This window comes from Hevea brasiliensis, chromosome 4 (assembly GCF_030052815.1).
Source record: "Hevea brasiliensis isolate MT/VB/25A 57/8 chromosome 4, ASM3005281v1, whole genome shotgun sequence".
Lineage (NCBI taxonomy): Eukaryota > Viridiplantae > Streptophyta > Magnoliopsida > Malpighiales > Euphorbiaceae > Hevea > Hevea brasiliensis.
Genome location: NC_079496.1, coordinates 11,986,975 through 12,012,756, shown reverse-complemented (window position 1 = coordinate 12,012,756; position 25,782 = coordinate 11,986,975). Strand labels below are relative to the sequence as shown.

General features: G+C 29.5%; 4 protein-coding genes across 8 annotated transcripts; 1 reads left to right on the top strand and 3 right to left on the bottom strand.

The window, feature by feature from the left end:
* Positions 1-8,950: 8,950 nt before the first annotated feature.
* On the bottom strand, positions 8,951-14,304 carry LOC110670025 (uncharacterized). Of its 5 annotated transcripts, none has more exons than XM_021831948.2 (4): positions 13,910-14,304; positions 12,378-12,535; positions 11,108-11,920; positions 8,951-10,646 (listed from the first exon to the last, which is right to left on the bottom strand). In XM_021831948.2, the coding sequence occupies exons 1-4, from the start codon at positions 14,172-14,174 to the stop codon at positions 9,087-9,089; spliced, it is 2,796 nt and encodes a 931-aa protein (XP_021687640.2). In that variant the 5' UTR covers positions 14,175-14,304; the 3' UTR covers positions 8,951-9,086. The 5 variants fall into 5 exon arrangements, with proteins under 5 accessions (XP_021687640.2, XP_021687641.1, XP_021687646.1 ...); XM_021831949.2 differs by having other exon boundaries at positions 12,713-14,277; XM_021831954.2 differs by lacking the exon at positions 13,910-14,304 and adding an exon at positions 12,147-12,233 and having other exon boundaries at positions 12,378-12,436.
* A 4,969-nt stretch (positions 14,305-19,273) lies between these two features.
* On the top strand, positions 19,274-19,973 carry LOC110669954 (stigma-specific STIG1-like protein 1). Its single transcript, XM_021831836.2, has one exon. The coding sequence runs from the start codon at positions 19,348-19,350 to the stop codon at positions 19,837-19,839; it is 492 nt and encodes a 163-aa protein (XP_021687528.2). The 5' UTR covers positions 19,274-19,347; the 3' UTR covers positions 19,840-19,973.
* A 2,876-nt stretch (positions 19,974-22,849) lies between these two features.
* Positions 22,850-23,311, bottom strand: LOC110669988 (stigma-specific STIG1-like protein 1). Its single transcript, XM_021831892.2, has one exon. It carries the CDS (start codon positions 23,309-23,311, stop codon positions 22,850-22,852), a length of 462 nt encoding a protein of 153 aa, XP_021687584.2.
* Positions 23,312-25,087: 1,776 nt separating this feature from the next.
* LOC110669990 (stigma-specific STIG1-like protein 1) lies at positions 25,088-25,483 on the bottom strand. The gene has a single exon (XM_021831895.2). The coding sequence runs from the start codon at positions 25,481-25,483 to the stop codon at positions 25,088-25,090; it is 396 nt and encodes a 131-aa protein (XP_021687587.2).
* Positions 25,484-25,782: the final 299 nt, after the last annotated feature.

Here is a 25,782-nt window from a genome sequence, read left to right as displayed (position 1 = left end):
TTTGGATCATTTACGTGTCATACTTACTGCACTCTCGTACACTGATACGCATAGTAGCATACCATTACCAACATCATTCAATATTTAAATTACAATTTTCTTTTTCTCTTATTTATTAAAAAATTATTTAATTTAATTTAGTCTAAATTGATTCGTAATTCGTATTAATTCGTATAAATTTAAAATTATTCAAATTAAAATTATATATAAAATTGAACTAATTTTGTTAAATTTTTTCGTAATTTTTTTAATATATTTGAATTTAAAAAAATTGAATTCATTTTACTCAAACAATTTGCCATCTTGAATGGTTGTTCTATATATATATATATATATATATATATATATATATATATATATATATATATATATAATTTTCCTAATTTGCCAATAAAATAATATGCTGCTATACGTAAAAGTGAATGGGGTCAATTATTGAGATTATAATGCTTAAGTGTAAGTGATTAATTAAGGCCACTGTAACAAAGTGGAAGACTTAAGTTTTATTTGCTTTATGAAAAATGATTTATATATAAAAAATATTTTTTATAAAATTTATATTTTAAAAAAATATTTTTTTAATAATATTTTTTTATTTAATTATAATATTAAATTAATAATATATATTTATTTTATATATATATAAATATTTTTATATTTTAATAAAATTATTAAAATTAAAAAATAAAAAAATAATTTTCTCTTTAAAAAAAATTACCTTATTTAAAAATAATTTAATTTTTCCTTTAATTTAAAAAATATTTTATATTCACTAATTTTTTTAAGCATTCTAAATACTAAAAAATATGAAAAATATTTTTAAAATATTTTCCTTTAATCGAACAGAACCTTAATTAAGATTCAACTTATATCTCTATACCCTAATATAATGTTCTTTTTTAATCGTTAAAAAAAAAAAAAATCTACACTACACTTCTATAAGCTAGAACTTCATCAATCAAACTTAGGGGCTGCCAAGTCTACGACGAGAATAAAGTGTGGGGCTATACAAATTGACTATTTATTTATTTTCATATTCCTCAAAGAAGATGGAAATTAATATGGCTGGTTATATATATATGAATCTTATCCATGAAGATTAAATTGATGAGAATATTTTGGTATTATATATTTATTTACTATTTTAATCAATTATGATAATATTTGATAATTCCCCTCTAATTAATAGCACAATTTGTTGTTTTGTCTAATTTTTTTAATGATAATTTTAAATATTATTCATTAAATAGTTACCTTATAATTAATAACATCACATAATTCATAAATATTGCCTACAACTAAAAATAAAATTTCATTAAATAATAATAATTATTTTAAATTTAAATACATAAAATAAAAATATATATAGTATCAATCGTCAATAATAGAAAGACAATTTTTCAAAATGAACAATAGAAAGATTGGGTAGTTGAGTGATTGAATGGCTACCTCATAGAGCAGGAAATTGTGATTCAAACCTTAACAATCCTCATTTCTTTGCAAAATTTTAGGTGTCCTGAAAAAATATATAGCAATGAAAAGATATTGAGGTAGTGTATACAAAGTTATTTATATTTTCAAACAAACTAATTAATTATATAATGATATACATGTATATTAAGTATTAACTAAAATTTTTTATTTATTACCACAAAAAACTAAATTAATTTTAATTTTCAAGCTTATAAAAAAATTTTCAATAATAATTAAAAATATTCATCAACAAAAAAAAAATATATATATATATATATATATATATAGAGAGAGAGAGAGAGAGAGAGAGAGAGAGAGAGAGAGAGAGAGATGACTCCCTTATACTGTAATTTTGTTAACCTTCTCATAGTATTTTCATTATAAATAGCTTGTATGTTAGGTAGTAAAAAAATAAAGAATCCCCACATTATTAAAATGCAATAAAGGAAAGAAGTGAAAGAAAGTGAAATATATAAAATTATATATGTTTAAATAAATATATTTTATTATATGATGATATTTGGTACATATATGTGTAAAATAAAATAATTATTTTATTTTAATTTTATAATTAAATTACTAACAAATGTGTTCGTTAACAAGTAGATGTGATGTGTCTATTAAAAAAAAATCTATTATATACAAATAGTTACATTTATCAGAAGAGGTATCAATTTAAAATAAATAGTAGTGTATATTGGAAATAGATAGATGTGTCTGTATAGAAAGATGTCATGACTTTTCATTATCTATAAATATGGATGAGTTATTCAATTCAAAAATACTTCTATTTCTTCTTATTCTTCTATTCTTGTCTCTCTAAATTCAGTTCATAAAAAATTCTTAAGGGAAATCTTTAGAAATTATTGTCTGCAAATTTCTGACTTTGCTATATCTTGGAGGTATATTACTATAATATTACAGCAATTTAGTGGGGCCAATTAATGCCTTCAAGATAGTGATTTATTATGACTCAAAATATATTCTACACTCATTGTCATAACAATTTTAAGGTGTTAATCACAATGGAGTCGAAAGCTATTTCTATGATGAATTAAGAATTCATAAAACTGGATCGTTTTAATGAAACAAATTATGTTATCTGGAAAGCCAAGATGCTACCTTTACTTCTTGCATTGAAGATTTCTAACATACTTGATTTAAGTTTGCCTGCCATTTCGCCATCAATATCAGAAGATTTTGAACAAGTGAAAGCAGATTAAAAAAAACGTAAAAAAGATGAATTGCTGTATAGAGCTCATATTCTGAATAACTTGTCAGATATGATGTATAATCTGTTTATCTCTGTTTAGTCTCCAAAGGAAATCTGAAATTCATTGAAGTTCAAATATAACACAAAAAAACAAGATGTGAATAAATTTCTAATTATGAAATATTTTGAATTCCAAATACTTGATAATGTGCATGTTATGGATCAAGTTATGAGTTACATATATTTGTTTCAAAACTTAAGGATTTGAAAATGGTGGTTCTTGAATTATTGCAAGTAGGAGGAATAATAGCAAATTTTACTTTGGAATAATTTTAGAAAGAAATTACTGCATACCACATAAAACTTTTCTCTTGAACAAATTTAGATGCAACTGCATATTAAAGAAGATTTTGATGTGATAATTTATTTTTATGTCAATGAAATACTTATAATTGAAACAAATATGGAATGTGTGAATAATATAAAATTTTAAAATGAAAGATTTAAAAGAGGTATATACAATCTTAGATATCAAAGTAAAAAAATATAGTGGGAGTTTTGCTCTTTGTCAATCTCATTATATTGAGAGAAGCAAATACTCCATATAATATTTCTTGCAAATTAATATGTGAGACAATTAGTCTCTGATAGTATTATTACCATTATTTATATTAAATCCTGTAATAATCTAGCAAATCTTTTAATAAAAAAGCTCTCGAGATATATGATCAAAAGTACATGTACTGAATAAGGATTAAGAATATTCTATTAAATTTATTAGTAATGAGAACCACCCTACTATACGGTATTATTACTAAATAAAGTTTAAAGGATAATAACAAGTCATTAAATAAATGTTATAATTAAGTACTTAGCGTACTAAGTTAATAGAATGAGAATGAGTCTTTATATTCTTAGTGAAGTTTAATATCGTTACAAATGAAACTTCACTTATATGAATATAGAAAGTAGTGCCACTTCAACAAAAAGTTAAAATAACATTTGTAAACGTTCATAAAAATAGGAGGTAGCACAATATCAATTTAGTGCTGAAATTTTGATAAACTTTTGATTCAAACTAATTGGATCATATGTGTAGTATTTTATGTTCTATTTAATAAGAATATAGGTTTAAGTTAAGGTTACTGTGATTTTTTATAACTTTGAGATACTTACACTAAAAAAAAGTTTAAATCGAAAGATCTTTTTCATTATACATAAAATAATGAGATCTAATATTACAAGCTAAATGGAGGATTGTTATAAAACAATGAGATATAATATTACAAGCTAAATGGAGGATTGTTATAAATAGTTTGTACGTTAGATAGTAGAAAAAAAAAAAAAAGAATTCTCATATTTTTAAAATATAAGAAAGGAAAGAAGTGAAAAAAAAAAAGTGAAATATATAAAATTATATTTGTTTAAATAAATATATATTATTCTATGATGATACTTGGTACATATGCATGTGAAATAAAATAATTATTTTATTTTAATTTAATAATTAAATTACTAACAGATGTATTTATTAACAAATAGATGTGTCTGTTAATAAACAGACATGTCAATTATATATAAATAGTCATAATTATTTGAAAAGGTACCATAACAAATATGTTTGTTATAAAAAAACATATCTATTATACATAAACAATCACATTTGTTAGAAAATATGCTTATTAAAATAAACAATCGTGTCTGTCAGAAATAAACAGATGTGTCTATCTAAGAATGTGCTATGACTTTTTATTATCTATAAATATGGATGAATTATTCAATTCAAATATAATTTTATTTCTTAACCATAAAACAATTTAGTAAAAGCAATTAATACCTTAAAAATAATAATTTATCACGATTCAAAAATTATTCTACACCCACTGTCATAACAGTTTCGTTAAATCCTCCAACTAGGTTAAATGGGTGAAAGCGTGATGATTGGGAAAATATTATTTATCTAATTTTATTAGCATTTGATATAATTAAAATTATTAATATAATATTAAAATAATAAAATACTACAAATATTTCTTAATAAATAACTAATTGTGTAAATAAATTTAATTAATAAATAATTGAATATAAATATAATTAAATAAAAGAAATTAGAAACAGAAATAATTAAATATGACCATATATAAATTATCATTAATAATAAATATAATTTAATAATTTACAATTACATAAATCAATATAAAATATAATTAAATAATCTATAAATATATTCAATAATTTAATTTATATTTATTTTTATATTATTATATATATATATATATATATATATATTTATGTAATATTCTATTTATAATATACACATTAAATAACTAATATTTTGGAATTTGGGAAAATATTTGAGCATGCGAGATTACTTTAATTTATTACTACTTTGTACGCGTTTTTAGTTCTGTAAGAAGAATTGCTTGCTTGCTTGCTTTTATATTGCTATTAAAAATAATATATATGTTGAATTGAATATAATATCAACCACCGACTTTATTCTATGTAATTAATCTAAAATTATTTTGAAATTTTATTTTAGTTTTGTCTGTCTGTATGTGATTTTGTTATATTTTTTTTTTGAATATATTTTTTATACTATTATTATAAATATGAATTACTTTTTATATATTATTTATCAAAATATAATGTTTTTATTATATATATCAAACTGTTAAATAATATTATTTATTCTCATTAATAATCTAATGAAAAGATGTTATATTTAGAATTAAAATAATTTAAATATTAAAATTAATAATATTTTAAAAGTCTTAATAAGTTTATGTTATATAATTTTAAAAAACATATAATTTTACAAATTAATTTTACGATTCTGTTTTATATACCATTTATTAATTTTAGATTAAAAAATAAATTTAATTATCTTAATTGAATTTAATCACCAAATCCATAACCTTTTTTATAAAAAAAAATATTAAATAATTAAAATCCAGAGAAAATTCAACACAGAAACATCCCATATAGACCTGATCATCCCGATACATCTCATATCATGTCATGACTTAGACTAGGTCACCAGATGTGCGTTTTCACACACCAATAATTAAATCAAGGATAAATTTTATAGTTTGTATCTGAATTTCGCCTCATATTTTAATTTTTTCTTTTTATTTTAATTTATTATTAAAAATTATATTTAAATTTTAAATTTATTTTATAAATAGTCTCTCTAATATGCAATAATAGATTTTCAGATTAAAAATTTCCTTTAATCTATAGTATAACGTTTACGAATATAATTTCAATACTTTCAATGAAAGGTAAATCGTCTATCTTTTCAAGAAGTAAATTATTGTAATAGCATTAATATTTTTGTATTAAGTTTAAATAGTTGTTGAAATGATTAGTATATTTTGAATGACAGATAAAAAGAAATTAAAACTTAAAAAGTAATTTGATTATTTTTTTAGTTTGCAAAGAGATTTTTGTAAAATAAAAATAAAATTTAGAGATTTTTTTTATAATAAATTAAAATTAAAAGATAAAAATAAAAAATAAAATTTCAGGAGGATTATAAAAATTATATATATTTATATATAAAAAGACTCAAATCTTAAAGCTAAATAATTTATTGACAGTTGCACACATAGAATTATGAGATTGTGTTGACAAAATGTGGCCATTTTTGTGACAACTCAAAATGTAGAAAATTAGTGCCAAAGTCTAAATAGAAATGTGGGTGGGTTGAATTAAGAAAGGTGGTGGACTTTGAAAAGTGGCAATCTGTGTACAAATTGTAAGATCTTTTTTTTTTTTTAATTATTATGGGAAATTAAAATCTAGTTGAAATTGGATAAGACAAAACTTGTTCTGAATCATCAAGAAAAAGAAAGATAATAACTTTGAAAGTGAAATGTTAATGGGGTGGCTTAATTAGGGCTTTTTCATCAAGGTTTTGGCTCTGAATTATTGGACATAGTCTGTATAAGGAGAAATTATATGGTAATACCGACATTTTATTTAAGATGAATAAATAAAATGATAAAATAATAATAATTATTTAATATATAAATAAATACAGTTATTAAAAAAATAATTGCTTGGCAATTTTTTATTTATTTTGGGGTTTATATTATAAGAAATATACTTTTTTTCATATGATAAATTGTAAAATATATTTAAATCACTTTGTTTTATTATCTTATTTCTTTTGTTAAAAAAAATTAAATCATTTCCTCTCTTCATTGATTGATCGAATTTTTAAATTTAATTTATTCGATTTTTTTATTTTCAATTTTTCCAAACCTAGCAAAATTGCTCTCTTCAATTCCCACGTTTCTTTCTCAATTATATATCACTTTTCTCTGCTTTCACATTATATAAAATATTAAATTAATGTAGACTATCAATGCATTCACATTTTACAATAGAAAGTTAAAATCAAATCATTTAATGTATAAATATTATGGCCTTTATTAATATAGTTGGAAATTCTGTCCCACTTGTTGAAATCTATATTTTATTTTTGTCCAATTACTCGTTTGGTGAGATATTATAATTGAATAAAATAATTTTTTTTCTATTCAAGATTTCTTAATTAAAAAATTGTCCTGAATGTGTCAATGGAGTCTTAGTGGGTAAGGCAGCTATATGTTTCACGAAACAATGTTTGAACTTTGAGGCTGGTAGAGATTTGGAGAGTTTAAAGGGTTTGAGGAGAATTATTGGGATGGTTTTTGTGAAAAAAATACACTTATAAACTTATATTATATTCAACTAAAACTTTAAGGTGATAATATACGAGCAAGAGAAGAGAAGGCTCTTATAAATTAATTACATGATTTTCTTTTATAAGTATATCAATGTATCATGAAAATATTATTGAAAAAGTAATTTAACAAATTCATTTTATAATAAATGACAAATAAAAACGAAGACTTCAAACATGTTGTAAAAAAGGATGACATCAATGATGCTATGAGCCTATGAATGAGGGAAAAAGATTTATCTTATGTCCCTCTATTTGATTACTTAGCTCGATAATCGATATGGTTGCTTAGGATGTTAAGAATTATATTATTTATTTATTTATAGAATACTCATTAGAGTGAGTAGAATTCGATTTAAATAAAAAAAATTAATTAAATTAATTAATTTTAATTTTTTTTCAATTTAATTTTATAAATAATTGATTTAATTTGATTTTTATTTATAAATTTTTCAGTTATATCAATTTAATTCAGTTTTTAAAGATAAAAACAAACCGAATCTAATTTGCCAAATATATATGTTATGAAACTAAATAGCAGTGTAGAGGTTAGCTTGACGTCTGCTTATACGTTGGTGGTTTAACTCTCATTAACAACTAATATTTTGCTCTCTTTTTTACGGATTTAAACAATCCTGACCGTTCCCTTTCATTATCTCAGCCGTCCATTATGTGTGTGTAACCTCATTTCTTTAGTCTACTCGTTCACACCAAACATTGCCTTCCTTTTGCTTCATTTCATCCCTCTCTCTCTCTCTCAATCTGCTTTAAAATTCAAACAAAATGTGTTCAACTAACTACATAAAGGAAAATCAAGACCTGAAATATTCAGATTCGTTTTAAGTGTTTTGTCTATTTCCGCTCCTATCCTTCCTTCAAGTAACAGTTTTGTTTCAAGTATTTTGTCTCTTCTTCTCCTCCTTTTTACACGAGAATGCGCTGCTGCTTGCATGGCTTTTCTTCTCGATGCTAGCCACAAGTCTGGTTTTTTGCTTTTTTTCGGGAGCCTTGTACAACTTAGTTAACACTTTGTTCACAGGATATTTTTATTGTTTATTGATTGCCATTTGAGAATTATCCCAAATAATTGATTGGATTTAAGAATTGAGAATAATCCCAAATAATTGTCATTTGAGAATTTCAATTTAATTGATTTCTATTTGAGAATTGAGATTAAGATTGAAAATTGAAAATTGAGGAAGAACTGTTTCTTGGACACACGCATGGATTTGATCACTCTAAAGCCGGGCATTATTCAAAATCGAATTATCAAACTAAACTGAACCCAAATAATTTAATTCAATTCAATTCAATTTATAATAAAATCAGTTTCAGTTCAATTTTATATTTTATAAGATTTAGTCTATTCGATTTGGTCAGTTCAATGCGGTCATGAACCGAACTGACCAATTGCTCAACTGTTAGGCTCCAAATTAGGGTGAACGCCAATAAAGTAGCCAGAACTCTTGACCAACGTCGGTTATAGGTTTAATACAGAAACACGAACACAGAATCGTTACTGGCAAAGAAAGTGTTCAGAGAAAATTTTCAACATTACGTTGTTAAACATCATAAATCTGAAACACATTTCTACAAGAATTGACCTGGAGAATTGATAAGGATACAATCGCTGTAAAGCAATAAACTTGAGATATATGTTGTGGCTACTTACAGGGTTGCCATCAACATGGCTCGAATTTTTGCTCTAAGATCATTAGAAACTTCAGTGGACTCAGAATGCTGAGATGAGGCCCTCACCTCTTGGTATGATTTTGATATATCCACAGAAGCTTCCCTACTAGCGCCATCACCACCCTCACTAACTTTCGACTGATCTGATTTTGTAATGATCTCTCCTTCCTCCAAGTCTGTTTCTCTTTCTGTGCGAGAGCTCTTTCTATGTTTTACAGATCTGGATCGACGCTGACTCTCATCATTGGAGGAGCTAGCATGCTTATGCTGATGTCGACAGTTCTGATGCTCATCATCAGAATCATGCCTCTGACCATGTCGGGAGTATGTATACTCATCAGATGAGCTATCGTGCTTGCGCCTGCGTCGAGAGCGTCTGTACTCATCATCAGGGGAGCTGTCATGCCCATGCTTCCTTCTAGAGTGTCTATGCTCATCATCTGAGGAACTGTCATGCCCATGCTTCCTTCTAGAGTGTCTATGCTCATCATCTGATGAGCTATCATGCTTGTGCTTATGTCTAGATCGCCTATACCCATCTTCAGAAGAGCTGTCTTGCTTGTGCTGATGTTCATCCAAGGAGCTACTGCTCTTGTGTTGATGTTGAGATTCTCCATCCTGAGAAGAGGAATGTCTTTTCCTGCGCTTATGTCTGTCCCTGCTGCGATGGGAAGAGCGATGAGAACGCCTCTTTTTCCTTGAATGCTTGTGATCCCTGTTATCCTTCAATTCCTCCTCTTCTTCATCTTCATCTTCAGCCCTTTTAGACCTAGAACGATAGCTCCTCTTTGATCGCCGTTCATTATATTCATCAGCAGATTTCTCAATTCTATTATGAGTATCAATTTCCAATGGAATTTTACTTTCCCTTTCTTGGGCTGTAGGATGTAAAGCATGAGAATCAGAACCTGATAACCCAGATTCAGATGGCTCTACTGATAACCCTCGCAATGGTTCACTTTTTAAAGGTGCAGCACCACCTTTTATCATGGCTGCAAACATCTTTGCTCGTTTCAGTCTCTCAGCCTTCAACTTCTGCTCTCTGGTCAACCTCGCTTCCGAGGAATCAGCCTCACTTGCTGCTGCAACAGCCATTGTCTTTGCAATGGCTTTAGCTACAGGGATAGAAACACCATGCTCCCAAATCTTGTCTGACTTCTGGTTGGAACTTTGAGGACAAGATGAAAGGAGGCTATCTCCAGCTTCACTGCTAGGACCATGACCAATACCACTTATGGTCTTAGATAGCATTTCCAGGTTGGGATTCTTAATGCCTTTTGTGGCAGCCTGAAGAATAGCAGCAGCAGCATCCACACTAACTCCAACTTGTGGCTGGGTGATTTTTGAAGGTGGGTCCTGTCCATCCTTCTTTGACTTTCCAATTACCATTTTAAACTTTTCTTTCCTGTCAGACTCATATGGTATATCAGATGCCAAGGACAGGGCATCACTTTCTTTGGTTCCAGTTTTCCTGTCCATCCCATGCCCTAGTGAATCAAGTTTCTCTGAAATGAAGCTCTTGCCAGCTAACTTCGACTGTAACCAAAGAACCAAAAGTCATCATTAGGAAGCTACTGCATATATATTAACTATGGTATTACAGCATGTGAAAAATTAAATTGTATGACAAATGTTCACAACAAATTTGGTCAGGCCAATACAAGTAATTCTAGATATAAAAACAACATTAACCAATAAAGAAGTTCAAAAGTCTGGTCAACACATAAGATCTGCTCTGTCCATAATGGGGCTGCTAGAGTTTAATTAAAAGTTAGACTAAAAAGAACTTTCCACTCTATAAGATTGCCATGAAAAGATCTAGACTAAAACCGATAATACTTCAAGATGTCATTACAATTATTTAATTTGGGGTAGATTCACAGTACACATGGTTTGTATGGGCAAAAAAAAGTGCAATTTATAATGCTCCCTGTAAACACGAATCTAATGCAAATAACCCAAAATTAGAAAAATAAAAGGATTTTGGAAAGACATACCTCTTGAGCCTTTTGGAGAGCTTTTAGATAATAAGGATGATATTGGTTGGTTGGCAGAAGGAATGGGAATCTCCCATGTTTAGTGTCCTGCTGAACCAGAACAGACTCAAATTCTTTTCCGTTTCGCAGTATGAACTCAACTATCTTATCAACGACTCTCTTCAAATCAGCTGGAGGCTCCAAAATAGAAGGCTCAACCTTGGACAGGCTATGGGAGATGAAAGGCTGCAACTTATCCACAGCAGAGGAAACTGAAGTTGTGGAATCACCATCTCTCTTTACCCCAGTAGTGGTTCCCACCTTGACTGTACTGATGGAACGATTTCTCTTTACGACATGAGACCTTTCTTTCAAAGAAGAAAATGGAGGCTTGGAAACCGAATCATCTTTCCCAGCTGCATTTAAAGAAGGATTGTTTTGTTCTGATCCATGAGAAATGGTTGCATTATCAGCAGCATTAACAGATTCTTCAAAATCATTTTTGGTAAATGCTGGGGCATCTTCATGTGCCCCTTCTTCATCTTCTCCAGACCCATATACAGAACCAAGCAATGACAATGCACCACCCATCTGATCACCACTCTCAATTTTGTTCTCATCTTCTATAGATTTGCCATCAATGTCAGACTTCAGAAGTTCTTGGTGATCAACAAGAAATCTGAAGTAAGGATGAAGATTATGATCAGGCATCAAGAATCCAAATGTCGGGTTGTCCCCCTGCTTAACTCTCAAAATAATTTCCGACTGCCCACCATGTTTGCTAACAAACATGGCAGTCCTTGCAATAATTTGGTGCACCTTCTCTGTTGGAGGCTGAAAAAAAAGGGGGGAAAATCTCTTAACAATGGGAAATTTAAGAAAAGCAGAATGCCAGGAAAAAGACATCTTACTAAATTGTCCCAAGAAAAATCACCGATTTTCATACACATATATTTAGATAACCATTAAGATAAAGAAACTGAACTCTACAAAGATATCTATCCTCCAATCTCCAGAGGATGCCTGATAAAGTATTGAATTTCTATCATCCTAATCCCACCTGTGCGGCCCCTTGTCAAGACATCAAAAGAAGACAAGGTGCCTGTGAATGGCAACCTTGAAGAACTCCCATCCCTGCTCCGAGCATCTGAAACTTAGACATGGTAAGCCTTAGAAAAACACATGCACCTTAGACATCTATCAAGTTGGCTCACTAGATAAGCACCAAACAAACAACATCAGGACAAATACAAAACGCAAAAAGTAAACAGCAAGAAGGGCATCTACCTACCAGGTTTTGCATTAACTGTTCAGGTACTGAGAAGGGTGGCTGAAAACTAGACTCAGTATCTGTATTCTTCTGGTCAGTTGATTCACTAGAGGCTCCATATGAAAAGGCAACCATATGATAGCCATCAGCATCATTCCTTTCCGCTTCATTTCCTAAATCTGAAAAGGACAAAAAATTAAAAAAAAAAATAATAAATTAGAATCAAACAAATATAAGACAATCTGCCAGTGATGATAGTGCCAGTATATAAAAATGGCAGAAGAACATGAACACTGAGAACAGAAGAAGGTAAAAGGGAAAAGGGAAACACAAGAATGAGGAAAGGAAATTCTTACTTGGCACCCTGAAAGATGAAACTTTAGTAAACAAAATCTGATCCTGCAACTTAGAAAAGCAATCCAGAATGTAGAACATTCACACAAACCCCACAAGGAAAAAAAAAATTCCAGCGTTCAGCTGAATACTATCTTTCAGAAAAATCCATTTTAAAAATGTGCATAAACTGGTTAGATGTATGACTGGATTCAATGATAACTGCACATGGTAGTATAGCACCCAACTACAAATTAAATCTCAGATATAGCGGCACAATAATCCATCCATGAGGAAACTATATATGGCATCCACTTAAAACATTTTTCCTTGAATCTTCATACGAGTAGAAGCAATAAAAGTAACTAAATTGCACACTAAAATCCATTTGGATTGAAAGAGAAGTAGAAAGAACAAGCAAATTGGACAGGCAATGAATAATTTCCATTATTTTGGATATTTAAATGAGAAGAGAATGAGAACCATATGTTATCATCCTGATCCTTCTTTTCTCCCAAAGAAAGCAGGATATTTTGAGAAAAATAAAACTGGTAATAACTTACTCATTGTTCGGATATTTACATAAGATGAGAAAATGGAGAAGAAGAGAATAAGAACTATAGGTTGTCATCCCACTATTTCTTTTCTATCAAAAAAGCAGGAGATTGTTTCGAAAGAGGGACCTCTTCTTAAATCCACAACATTTCTAAGCTTATCATTGCTTTTTGATTCTTTCTATGATCCATACTAGCATGGATTGGAGAAATTAAAGCTCTCCTCATTTCCCTCCACTTCCCTTTGAACATACCCTCATGGTTATCTAGTAATTTAAATTTCCAACTCACAAGGAATAGCCATCAGAATAATACATATCCACAGCACACAATATGATGAGAAGAACAAAAACTGAGTAACCGAGTTGAAAGGCACTACAGCTCCCTTAAAACCTAAAAGACCAAAGACACACCAGCAAGACGACAGGTGTAATCTCTAGCTTATCCAGCACAACTTCCACTAAATTAAAGCATTATCCTTTATCCATAAACAAATTTGTTATAAACTAAAGCTATAGCTTAGTATTTGCAATAATGGTCTAATAATTTTAAATTCTCTAATAATAAATCTAATCAAGTGCTTTCAACATATTCATCATTTGTACACAACATAAAAAATAAATACCAAATGCAAATTAATATAATTAAAATGGAAAATTTTATTACCTTGCTTATCGGATGCTGAGGGTAGATCGAGGTAGCGCTCGTAGTCGAGCTCAGATTCGAGAGAATCGTCAAGATTCGGAGACGGAGAACGTTGCTGGCGGCGGCGATTTCGCGGTGGAGGAGGAGAGGGCAGTAGGTGACGCACGTCGTAGCGGTCTATAGAGAGAGAGTTCCAATCTACAAGCGCGGCAGCGGAGTTAACGAAAGCCGCCATGGCGTCGTCGTCGAAGAGCAGTGCGTGGCGGCCCACTACCTCGAGATCCATTTCGGATCTTTGGATGGAGAGGTTAGAGAGAGAGAGGGAGATAGAAAGCGCGAGAGAATGGAAGAAACCCTAGAAATTACGGAGGGAGAAGAAACAGGTGATGTATGCCTAATTGCCCAAGCACGCGGACGTGGTATTTCTATGCGGGTTCCTGTAAAAAATTATTAAACAATTATTTAAAAAGTTTTTAACAGATATTTCGAAATTTTATATTTTTAATTTTATTTGATATTCTAATAAAATTAGGTCTGCTTGTATAAAATATGATATTTTCTAAATAATAATTTTATGAAAAAAAAAACATGTATTAAAAAATTATATAAAAGAAATATATATTTTTATTATTGATATTTTAAAAAACTATATCAAATTTATTTTTAAATAAATTTAAACAATATCATCCTATTTCTATTCAAAATATAAATCCCTCCCAATTATTTTCTTCTCTCAATAAATATATATATATATATATATATATATATATATATATATATATATATATATATATATATATATTCGTCTGCAAGTAGAGCCTAAGGCCAACTAAGTAAAGCCTAAGTCCACACTTCGGCCCATATAAAATTTCAACTGTAAGCAAATCATCCCAAAGAGCACAATGGGAAGTTATTATATTCACATCCAAATTCATGTCATTTCATGAACCAAACAAAACTTATAAGGAGAATCTTAAAAAAATTTATCAATTGGGCAATATATATATATATATAAACAAAAATTTACATTTTTATTTTCTTTGTGTGCTTTGTTTTATTTGTCTAGAAATGTTGTGTTTTGTATCTTTGTATGTGAAAAGATGCCAAGAGATGAGTAAAAGGAGGAGATTTTCTTTTATTTTTTTTTTAAATGCTGACCCATTAAATTTAAATTTTTATTTAAATTACAATTAAAACACACATAAATCATACTAATACTCTTTAAAAAAAAAATTTTGATGTTAATATGTGCCTATAACATGTGCAATCATCGCTTAGTTCAGTCCAAGGAAACTGAAGGAACAATCTAGGCCTAGTTCAGCCGGCCCAATCATTGTTTTGTTGAGCACGTGCGAGTTCTATTTTAATTTTATTTAAAATAATTTCTATTTTTATTAAAAAATATTTATCTACCCTCAGAATAAAAAAATAACGTATAATATTTAAAATATATAAAAATATTTATTTGCTTTCTTTTTATAATAGGATAAAAAATATTTACGCTATTGATATAGCATGGCAAAAAGTCCGAACTAATCTTTAGTGGGTCGGATTCATTTGAACCGGTATACAAGATTAGATTCAACAGGAAAGTCAAAATAACCGATTAAATGAACTATCTTGAATAGTATCACGACCCAACCTATGGGCCGGACCAGCACTAGGGCCTGAGCTAGTCTAAAACCCCCGAGGCCCGTAGTAAGCCTAATTATTCATTAACCTAATTCTAAGGCCCATTTGGGCCAAATTTCAAGAATTCAACTGGACAGATTCTAGCCATAAAATGGACCTTTCAATTGGGAGTTTTTGACTCACCGACCTGTAAACAAAATAAATACTCAATTGGAGAGCTCAGCTCACCCTCCACATACTCATATCAACATAAAAGTAAATGGGAGCTCAGCTCCCTCATTCAGTCCATCAAACATGCATGTGATAATAATTTTACAGGTCTAAAATAACAATTTATATTACAGACCCAAATCAATTAAATATTTCTAACACATGTGGAAATTCTAGAAGTTTACAGAATTACACAAACATGAATAGACGACCTGCGATGAAGAAAAGTAGGTTAACCACAATAAAATCCTCCTGTAGCCTAAAAAAAATATTGAACAGGAGTGAGCGTTCGACTCAGAGAGTAAAATATCAATTTTAACCATAATCTCTATAACTATCTAAAACTAATGCACCTGTAGAGTGAAATACAACATCAACAATATTTTCACATCATAGCAGCAAAAAGGTAATTTGGAGCACTCACACACCCAGTAATATCAATCATAATATATGGGAGCTGATCCCCTATACAGCTCTCTTAAATCCAACCTGTGCCAGCGAAGAACTCAGCTCCTACTTCCACTTAATAACCAAATCGGGGTTCCAGCGAAGAACTCAAGCCGTGTCTACCCCGAAGGACCGGGTCCCAGCGAAGATCTCAAGCTGTGTCTACCCGTCCTATCCATAGTCCACACCACATCACATGCACGCACGCACACTGCTCCAAATTACCACAACAACATACATGGCACTTTCACAGTTATGAATGCAACATAAACCGTGCCTAGAGTTTATCTACATAGATATATGTATATAAGTGATGCATGGACATGCTTAAACATATAATAATATCGAAATTACAATTAAAATTAATATTTTACTCACATACTTGACAACGATCACTGTGATGGCTGGGCGGAGAAAGAAGGCTGTCCCGGCTCACCTGATAATTACATTACAATTATTTAATACAATTGACTCAATACAAATCAAGAAAAGACCAAATACGTCCTAAGTCCTGCCGAAAATCCGGCAGAGTCTCCTCTATACCTAGGACCTACCCAACCTGCAAAATGGCTCAAAATACACTTCTATATTCGCAACTCATATATCCACAATTCAATCACATCGCACAGCCCCTCCTAGGCCCATCCAAACAGTCATTCATCACAATATGTAAAATTTCAATTTAGTCCTTATTATTGATCATTTTTACAAAAACTGTCCAAATAAGCTCTAAAAATTCTAAAACTTTGCCCCGCGGTCCTTAGTAATATTACTAGGCTATTGCAAAAAGAATCATAATTTTCTAAACTACCACAAATATTTTATGGATTTTTAATCCTATTAAGCACTAGAAAATTACAAAAAAGTAAGGTTCGGGTTTACCTTTGCCGAACACTAGGTTGCGTTCCGGCGTTCCAAGAGGCGGCCGGTGGGCTGGGGACTCTGGGGATGGCGGCAAAGTCAGGGTGGCGAGGGCGGAGCAGGGAGGAGGAGAGAGGGAGAGAGAGAGAGAGAGAGGAGAGAGGAGGAGGAGGAGGAGAAAAGAAGAAAAAGAAAAAAAAAAGAAAAAAAAAATGATCGGTCATTTCGATTCCGATTCGACGAGCTTTTAACATATCAAAGGTGGGGTATTTTCAAAAAATCGAATCCGATTTTTAAAATCCGAAAAATCTCAAATAATTTTCTTAAAATTTAAATAAAATTAAAATAACAATATCACTCATAAAATAATAAATTTAAAATTTTTAGGGTGTTACAAATAGAAATCGAAAAGAGCTCAAACTAAAAGCGAGTTCGGTATAAACCACTGAGAATAAGCACAGAAGATCACCACCTATAATCACGCTAATATGATATAATCCCATAACGTACAGCGTAATATAGCTCAGCATTTATCAACAGAATTTTGCGAATCACATCAGGGCATCTCCTGCCATCCTATAAATAGGCTCTAAACACTTATTTAGGTATATTTTTTCATTCTACATCTTTTTTTCATTGTTATATCGAAAATCACAATCACTCTCTAACTTAAGCGTTGGAATGTCCATCATTAAGCTGCCAAATTTTTTTTTTTTTTTTTTTTTTTTTTTTTCATCTATCTAGTTAAGTATTATTAGAGAACAAGACACAAACACAAAAAAAAAAAAAAAAAAAAAAAAAATTATATTTTTTTATTTATATAATTTTAATTAATAGTAAATAGTAAAAAAAGCAATAATAAATAATAAATATAATATATAATATATATAATAATTTATGCTGCATGTGCATGCATGCATTGATTCATTCATTGCTGTTCATTGGCTTGACCTCAAATTTAATATATACAAGTTCTTTTCTATTGTAAGTTATTTACAATGACTTATCATTATGGTGGTTTCAAATGTAAGTCTTAATTAAGACAAGTAATCATTATGGTATCGCTAAGCAATTATTTATTAAATATTAATTTTTCTCTCACTTTTTTTTTAACCGTTTAGTATAACTGACCCAAAATCCTTAATTATGAAAATATTATATTAATATTTGAAAATTATGGTAATATTAAATTAAAAAAACAATAGAGGAAAACAAGGTCAACCTCTCTCCTATATTGACACTTGAAGCTATTCCATTCAATTATTAGTATAATAATATTAATGCGTTACTGATACTCCATATTTTTTCTAAATAAAATTGAAGCAATAAGTTGGGGTATTATTATAGACTAATTTTGGCATATAGGTAAGGTATGTATTGAATATAAGGTTAGATAATTAATTGAATATAAATGTTTATTGTAATATTTGATCATGTCATTAGTAATTAATATTTGATTTAGTTAAAGAAATAATTTTCTTATATTATGATTATAAAATTAAAATATCAATAAACAAAGAAAAAAAAAGATGAAAAACAAAATTATTTATCAACTCCTCAAGGTTATAGGGTTTTTTTTTAAATTATTTTTTAGATATATATAACGAAATCTTGAATGCTACTTTACTTGCATTCCTTTCAGAGGAATGAAATTTAGGGATGATTAATTGCACAAAGACCCAGCTTTGTATTTAAGTAATGGGTTGGCTAAGCAAGATGTTGTGGGGACTGTTTTTGCTCTAATCGTGAGGTTAATTTCTTAATTAATTCCCAAATGACACCTCCACTTTGCTTTCTCCTTACAGCATGCCGGAAGAAATTCTTCAGGTCAGCATTTTGGACAACGTGCGTGGTGCCTTGGAATTTCTTCTGCGATTAGCTTTTAATTAATAAATTATTATATGATTAGACATGATGTCAACTTTGCAAATCAATTTTTTAATTAAAGTAAACATATAGAACGTCCTATTGAAATTTTCTTTAAAGTCCTTTGGTATTAAGGCAGGAATGTCATTTAGTGATCACGGGCAGGCCAAATGTGAATGAGCAAATATTAAAAACGAGTGCAAAAACAAATGTTTGACGACTAAACTACAAAATTAAACCACACTCTTCGTGGCACAAACCCTAAAGAGCACCAACTTGTCCACTTTTCCCGCGTCAACCCTCTCCTACATTCTCAATATAAACCCAAAGTCCCAACATCCCATCTCCCCCAGCACCTTCTCCCAAGCATCCAACATCTCTCTCTCTCTCTCTCTCTCTCTCTCTCTCTCTTATACAAACACAGAGATTCTAAACTCATACCCATGGAACTAACGAAGATAATCTTCTTCATAGCCATAACAATGGCTATATCCATCACTCTCACCGTGAGAAGCATTGGGGAAGTCGAAGAGAAACTACCGTCTCCTCGTAGCATCGATGACGCTTCATCTTCAACCACATTGTCAAAAGGGCTTACAATGGAAGAAGAAAAGCTAATAATGCCTTCTAAAAGACTAAGCCGCTTCCTCGCTGAAGATAAGAGAAACCCTAGAGCAGCTGACCACTGCCACAAAGACAACGAAATATGCAAATTTTTGGGAGGAAAAAACCAGACCTGCTGCAACAACAAGTGCGTGGACTTGTCCGAAGATAAAAATAACTGCGGTGCCTGCAAGAACAAGTGCCATTTCTCACTAACCTGTTGCAGAGGGCAGTGTGTAAACCTAGCTTACGATAAGAGACATTGCGGGAGCTGCAACAACCGGTGCAAGAAAGGAAAATATTGCGTTTATGGCATGTGTCAGTACGCTTAATGATTAAGTCCTTTTAGATGACCATGTATTGATCAGAGGTTCGTCATTTATTAATCTTAATTAATTACAATAAGAAAACCACATTTGATTGGTTTCTCAAATGATCTTAATTACTTAATTATACAATTAATTATTACCCATTTACAGTTAATCCTCGAGGATTTATCTTACATGTATTAATGTTACTACAGAGAAATTTAAGTGTATTATTGTTGTTATATACAAATTTTTTTTAGTTGGAGAGAAATATATATGGATCCACTAAAAAAATGGAAATATATATAATTTTCTTTTTGGTACATATGAAATTCTTATAAGGGAGGGCTATCAAAATTTAAAAATCATATTTTTTTGCACTTAATCAAAGGAAAAAAAGTATTATCAATTATTATGATTAAACTATTATATGTACAATGATTGTAATGAATAAAAATTCCTTCAAAATGAAAAATTACACAATAAAATTGATATATATATATATATATATAATAGTCTCGTTATAATCATTAATTATAATTAATCTCATGTGAATTAGATCATAATTAATTATTATAATTAAATTATTATATATATAACAATTGCAATAAATAAAAATTTCAGAACAATAGATCTATAGTGGACGAAAGAAGAAACTCTCGTTGCATGCAATTTGCAAAACTTAAATCGAAGAATGAAAATAATGCATAGATGGCGCCGCTTTGTGCGTAATATGCATGTGTTGGATCAATGCTTCTCACATCATCACAGACCTGTTCTAAAGCCAACAGCTTTTCACGGGTTTTAATCATTTTGATTTTATTTTATATATATTAGCATTGTTTTAAAGCCAATTAGACTAATTGAACATAATACAATTTTTTTTCAAATATATAATGGGATTTATGTATTAAAATATGAATCTCATATATTTATATCTTGTATTCGTAATAAATTATATTTAAATAAAAATTTCCTTATATATAATACGAACATCTGATATAATATTAATTTTTTATATGGAGTTTTAAATTTAGTTGGAATATAGCTACATCCTTAACCGACACTCTGAAAATAAAAGAAGAAGTTTATTGAAAAATGAAATATTATATTTATCAAATTTATTAGACACTTGGAAATTTTGGTTATATTATTATTTAATAATAAATTTAATTATGTTTTGCAAAAAAAAAATAAATTTAACAATGCTAAGTCAATGTTAAAAATTCAAGTTCATTAAGGACAAAATGTGAAAATAATATATATATATATATATATATATATATATATATATATATATATATTTAATTTTGATTAAAATATTAAATAATATCTTAAAAGTTATAAAAAGTAACGTAATCTATTATCTCAATTTCTAAAAACTTACATTCTCAAGTAACATAAATAAAAGACAAAAATATTCTAATTATAATTAAAATATTTAACATAATTTTAAAAATTGTTGTTAAACAAAATCTATAAATAGATGTTTTCCTTTTATTTTTCTGCGATTTGTGAGAGTTGACCGATTTAGGTGGCAGTGGTACACAGAAATTTGTGATTTTTTTTTCAAAGGATTTATGAAAAAATAATTAATATTTACAATTATTTTTTAATAATAAATTTATTTTAAAGTAGATTTATATCGAACTATTTTAAATTTTTATATTTTGATAATTTTCGAAACAGTCAATTTTTATTGTCATATGATAATATTGTAGTTGAATTATGGACTACACATATAAGCTCAGCTGTGTGTGTCTATATATATATATATATATATATATATATATATACTACTTTTTAACGGATGTAAAGGGGCATAATTAAAAGAAAACAGAATATGATAACAATGCTAATTAAATTAATAATTTAATAATTATAATTATAATTATATAATTGCTAATTAATGATTATTTTAATTGTTAATTATTAAAAAAATATTTAATAATTATGTATAATTTTTTAATTAAAAATTTTTATTATTTTAAGCTAGACACGACCCATTGCCTTATTTAGGCCCAAGCATGACCTGTGCTACGCAGGCCTATTGAAGACATCTTGATTAATTAAATTGAACGAACGTTACATTAGCAAACACAAAAATGTATCTTCCGTCAACAATATTGCATTTTATGGCAAAGCCAATTCTTAGGTTCTTTAAGGCATAAACTATCGAAAACTAAAAAATAAAATAAAAAAATTATATAAAAACATAATGATTATATATTCCAAGTTGATCAATACAACATTGTTTATTAAAGTTTTGTTCATTAAAACTAAACTTATATTATTATCATTTGAGTTCAACTAATTTTAGTTAGGATATGAATACTTTCATGAGTGAGTCCAATTCACACATTCAATTAATTTTCAATAATCCTTTTAATTGATAATAATTTAATATATGCTTCAAATCACATGTCATATAAGTTATATGCCAATCAGGAATAATTTAATTGATTTTTTTAACAAGGTCTCGAGTTCGAATATATTCTTTTACCTATTATAAGATTATTCACCTTTATTATCAGAAAGAGATATGACTATCTTTCTTTTTGTATTTTTTTTTTCGACGAGAGATATATCTCAGCTGTTAGCCAACCAGACTAATTACCCTCTAGGCTCTGTAATAGCCTGGAAACCAAGGAAGCTAGGAAATGAACTGTAAGATCCCAGGTCAAATGGTACACTTACAACCCCCAGGCTTGAACCTAGGATGTCTCATAAGTTTACCTCATCATTAATTATTACGCCAATGAATCATTAGTTCCTTTTTGTACTTGACTCATTGTAAATTGAGGTTTTATATTGGAATTAATTACTTATCAGTAAAGGTAAAAATAGTGTTACACTAAAAAAAATAAATTAACGTTAATATATAGAATGTGTACTCTATTGATACTCAATTCACAAACAAGGATGAAAATGAGACTGAAGTTGCCTAACATTAGTAAATAAAATGGTCATAATAACAAATTCAAATAAGAACAAAGCATTTATTTTCCTCTTTTTTTTACCAACTTCATAATTCCTAAGCATAATTGCAGAGACCAAAAGCACAAAAGCTTCCATTTTTGCACCTATTGTTGCAACCCCCACAGTGTCTCCTATTGAAGGAAGGGTTCACACATTTGCCATTGCAGCATATCTGATTGTATTTGCACTTCTTCCCACAGGCTCCACAGTTAAAGCGATCAGTCAAAACATTAACGCACTTCTTCTTGCAACAATAAGGCCCTGGACTTCCCTTAGCATGGCAAATCCTAGGAAACTTGTTACAAGTCATACGACGAGTTTTTCTTTTCTTTTGAGCAAGAATGCAACCAAATCCATGTTCAGAACTAATATCGGTTGTTTCATCAGATCGTTCGATCAGTTCATAATCCATATCGTCATCTTCTTGTTCTTGCTCTTCTTTGAGTGGCAATGCAGCAATGCTAATAACTAGAGCCATGACAACAACTAGAATCAAGAAAACCTTTGGTAACTTCATTTTGTGTGAGTAATGAGAGGCTGGGAGAGAAACACAGAGAGCTTGAATATTCTTGGTTCTTGGATAGAAATAAGTGAATGAAAGGAAGAGATTATTGTGGGTGATGGCGAGAGGGCAGGGAGGAGTGAAGTCTTTATATAGATAATATTTTGGAGAGGAAAATTAGATAGCTTTACCATGTGTTCTTGCACTAAGTTGTGCAGTCCATATTCAACAGCAAATGAGCAATAAAAAATACAAAAGTAGAAAGATTTTATTCTTTGATTCAATAAAGTAGTGAGAAAGGTGGAATCATAGTAGTGGGGAAAGAGAGAGAATTAATTAGAAAATCAGATACAAATTAAGAGGTCAACAAGTGTAAATGAACTAATTAAAATATATTTCTCATAATTGTTAGTGGGCATGCACTTAATGGATCACTAGCTAGCTAGCTTAAGCTTGTTGCTGCTGGTCCTAACATCCTGCGTCTTGTTCTCTTAAAGTGAAGGATTCTTAGTATAATTAAGAACATGAGTCTATGTTTCTATAATTACAGAATTCATGTGATTAAAATGCGAGTCTTTTCACATTATCTTAATAACAACTAAAATCATAATGCTATTATACATTTGTCCTTTTGATGAAATTATAATATACAAGGCCTTAGTTGAATCTTGCATTATTGTTTGTTAACTATATAGTACAGAATGTGATTGAATTCCACTTGTCATCTTCATGATTGCATCGATTTGTATCTGACCAATTAGAAGGCACCACTTCAACATTTGCCTATGTATTTAGCCCGGTCATATTTGCTAATTGGGTTGAGCACTATGGGAGATTTTTTTTTTTTGGAATAATAATTATTTTAATTAAAAAATATCATAAAAAATTTAACAAAAGTCCAACTAAATAGTAATCGATAGATTAGCTCCATACACCTGTAATATATATATATATATATATAACCTTATTGAGGAACGTCATAATTAAACAAAGAAAGAAGGGAGCTTGAAGGCTCCTTCCAATGAAAAGGACTAACGTATAACAAGGCTATTCAAGAGAGTGAGCAACCATATTAGTCGTCCATGAATTCACTTAGCGGAGAAACTAAGTCTTGAGTGAAAAGAAATTTACAATCTGTAATAATCTAATCAAATTCAGACCGATCTTTAGTGATAGAGGACACAGCTTGAGCTACTTCTAAGGCAATCTGTTTCCACTTCCATATTACTCTAATGGCGCTGCAAGGCCAGGAAAGAGCTTCCCAAATGCCTGTTGCCTCCGCCAGCCTTGTAGGAAGAAGACAGTATTATACGGTGTAAAATAAGGATTAACCCCTCTTCTTATAAAAATATTCTTTGTATATGTATTTATATAGATTTTAATCCCATAAATTTATTTATTAAATTCTATTTTTAATAAAATTAAAATTTAATTGAAATTAAAAAAAAATATTGTGCATTCCAAGTTATCTATTTTTAACATTCTACCGTAGCTTTTATTAAAAATAAATTTTATCAAAGTAAAATAAAATAATTATACCCGCGATAAATTGATAAATAATTATTAATTAAATTTTTAATAATATTTTATTATTTAAATCTTGGCACATATGTACTGCTAAAATGGTTTCATTTTTTATAAATAAATCCAACGATCAATCTGTAAAAATAATAATAAAAATATTAGAAATTCAAATATGAATAAAGAATAAAGAATATTTCTTTCTTCTTTTTACTTGAAAACTCCTACGCATAATTGCAAAGACCAAAAGCACCATTTTTACACATATTGTTACACCACCCCACAGTGTTTCCTATTAAAGGAAGGGTTTACACACTTGCCATTGCAGAATATCTGATTGTACTTGCATTTCTTCCCACAGGCTTCGCAGTTAAATCGATCAGTCAAAACATTTACACACTTCTTCTGACAGCAGTAAGGCCCTGGACTTCCCCTAGAATGGCAAATCCTGGGGAACTTGTTACAGGTCATGCGATGAGCTTTCCTTTTCTTTTGCGCAAGAATGCGACCAAATTCACGTTCAGAACTAAATTCGACTGTTCCGTCAGATTGTTTTGTCAATTCATAATCCTTATCAGCATCTTCTTGTTCTTGTGGAAATGCAGTAATGCTGAGGACTAGAGCCATGACAACATCAAGAATCAAGAAAACCTTTGATAGCTTCATTGGGTGTGAGAGAGAGAAAAAGGAGAGAGCTCGGGGTCTTGGTTCTGGGATGGAAATGAGAGAATAGAAAGGAGGAGCTCAGTTGTTGGCGGAGAAGACAGGCAGAGTGAGGTTTATAGGAATAACTACTTGATAAAATCATGACAATTTTAACAAGATTATTGTTCTCATATAAGTCACATGCATAAACTGTTCACAACAAATATGATATTTGGAAGACATACTCAACTCACGGATTTCAATCAGTTCCACATTAAAATACTCAGCCTAACTTTTTTTTTTTCACTCAAGGCCATACT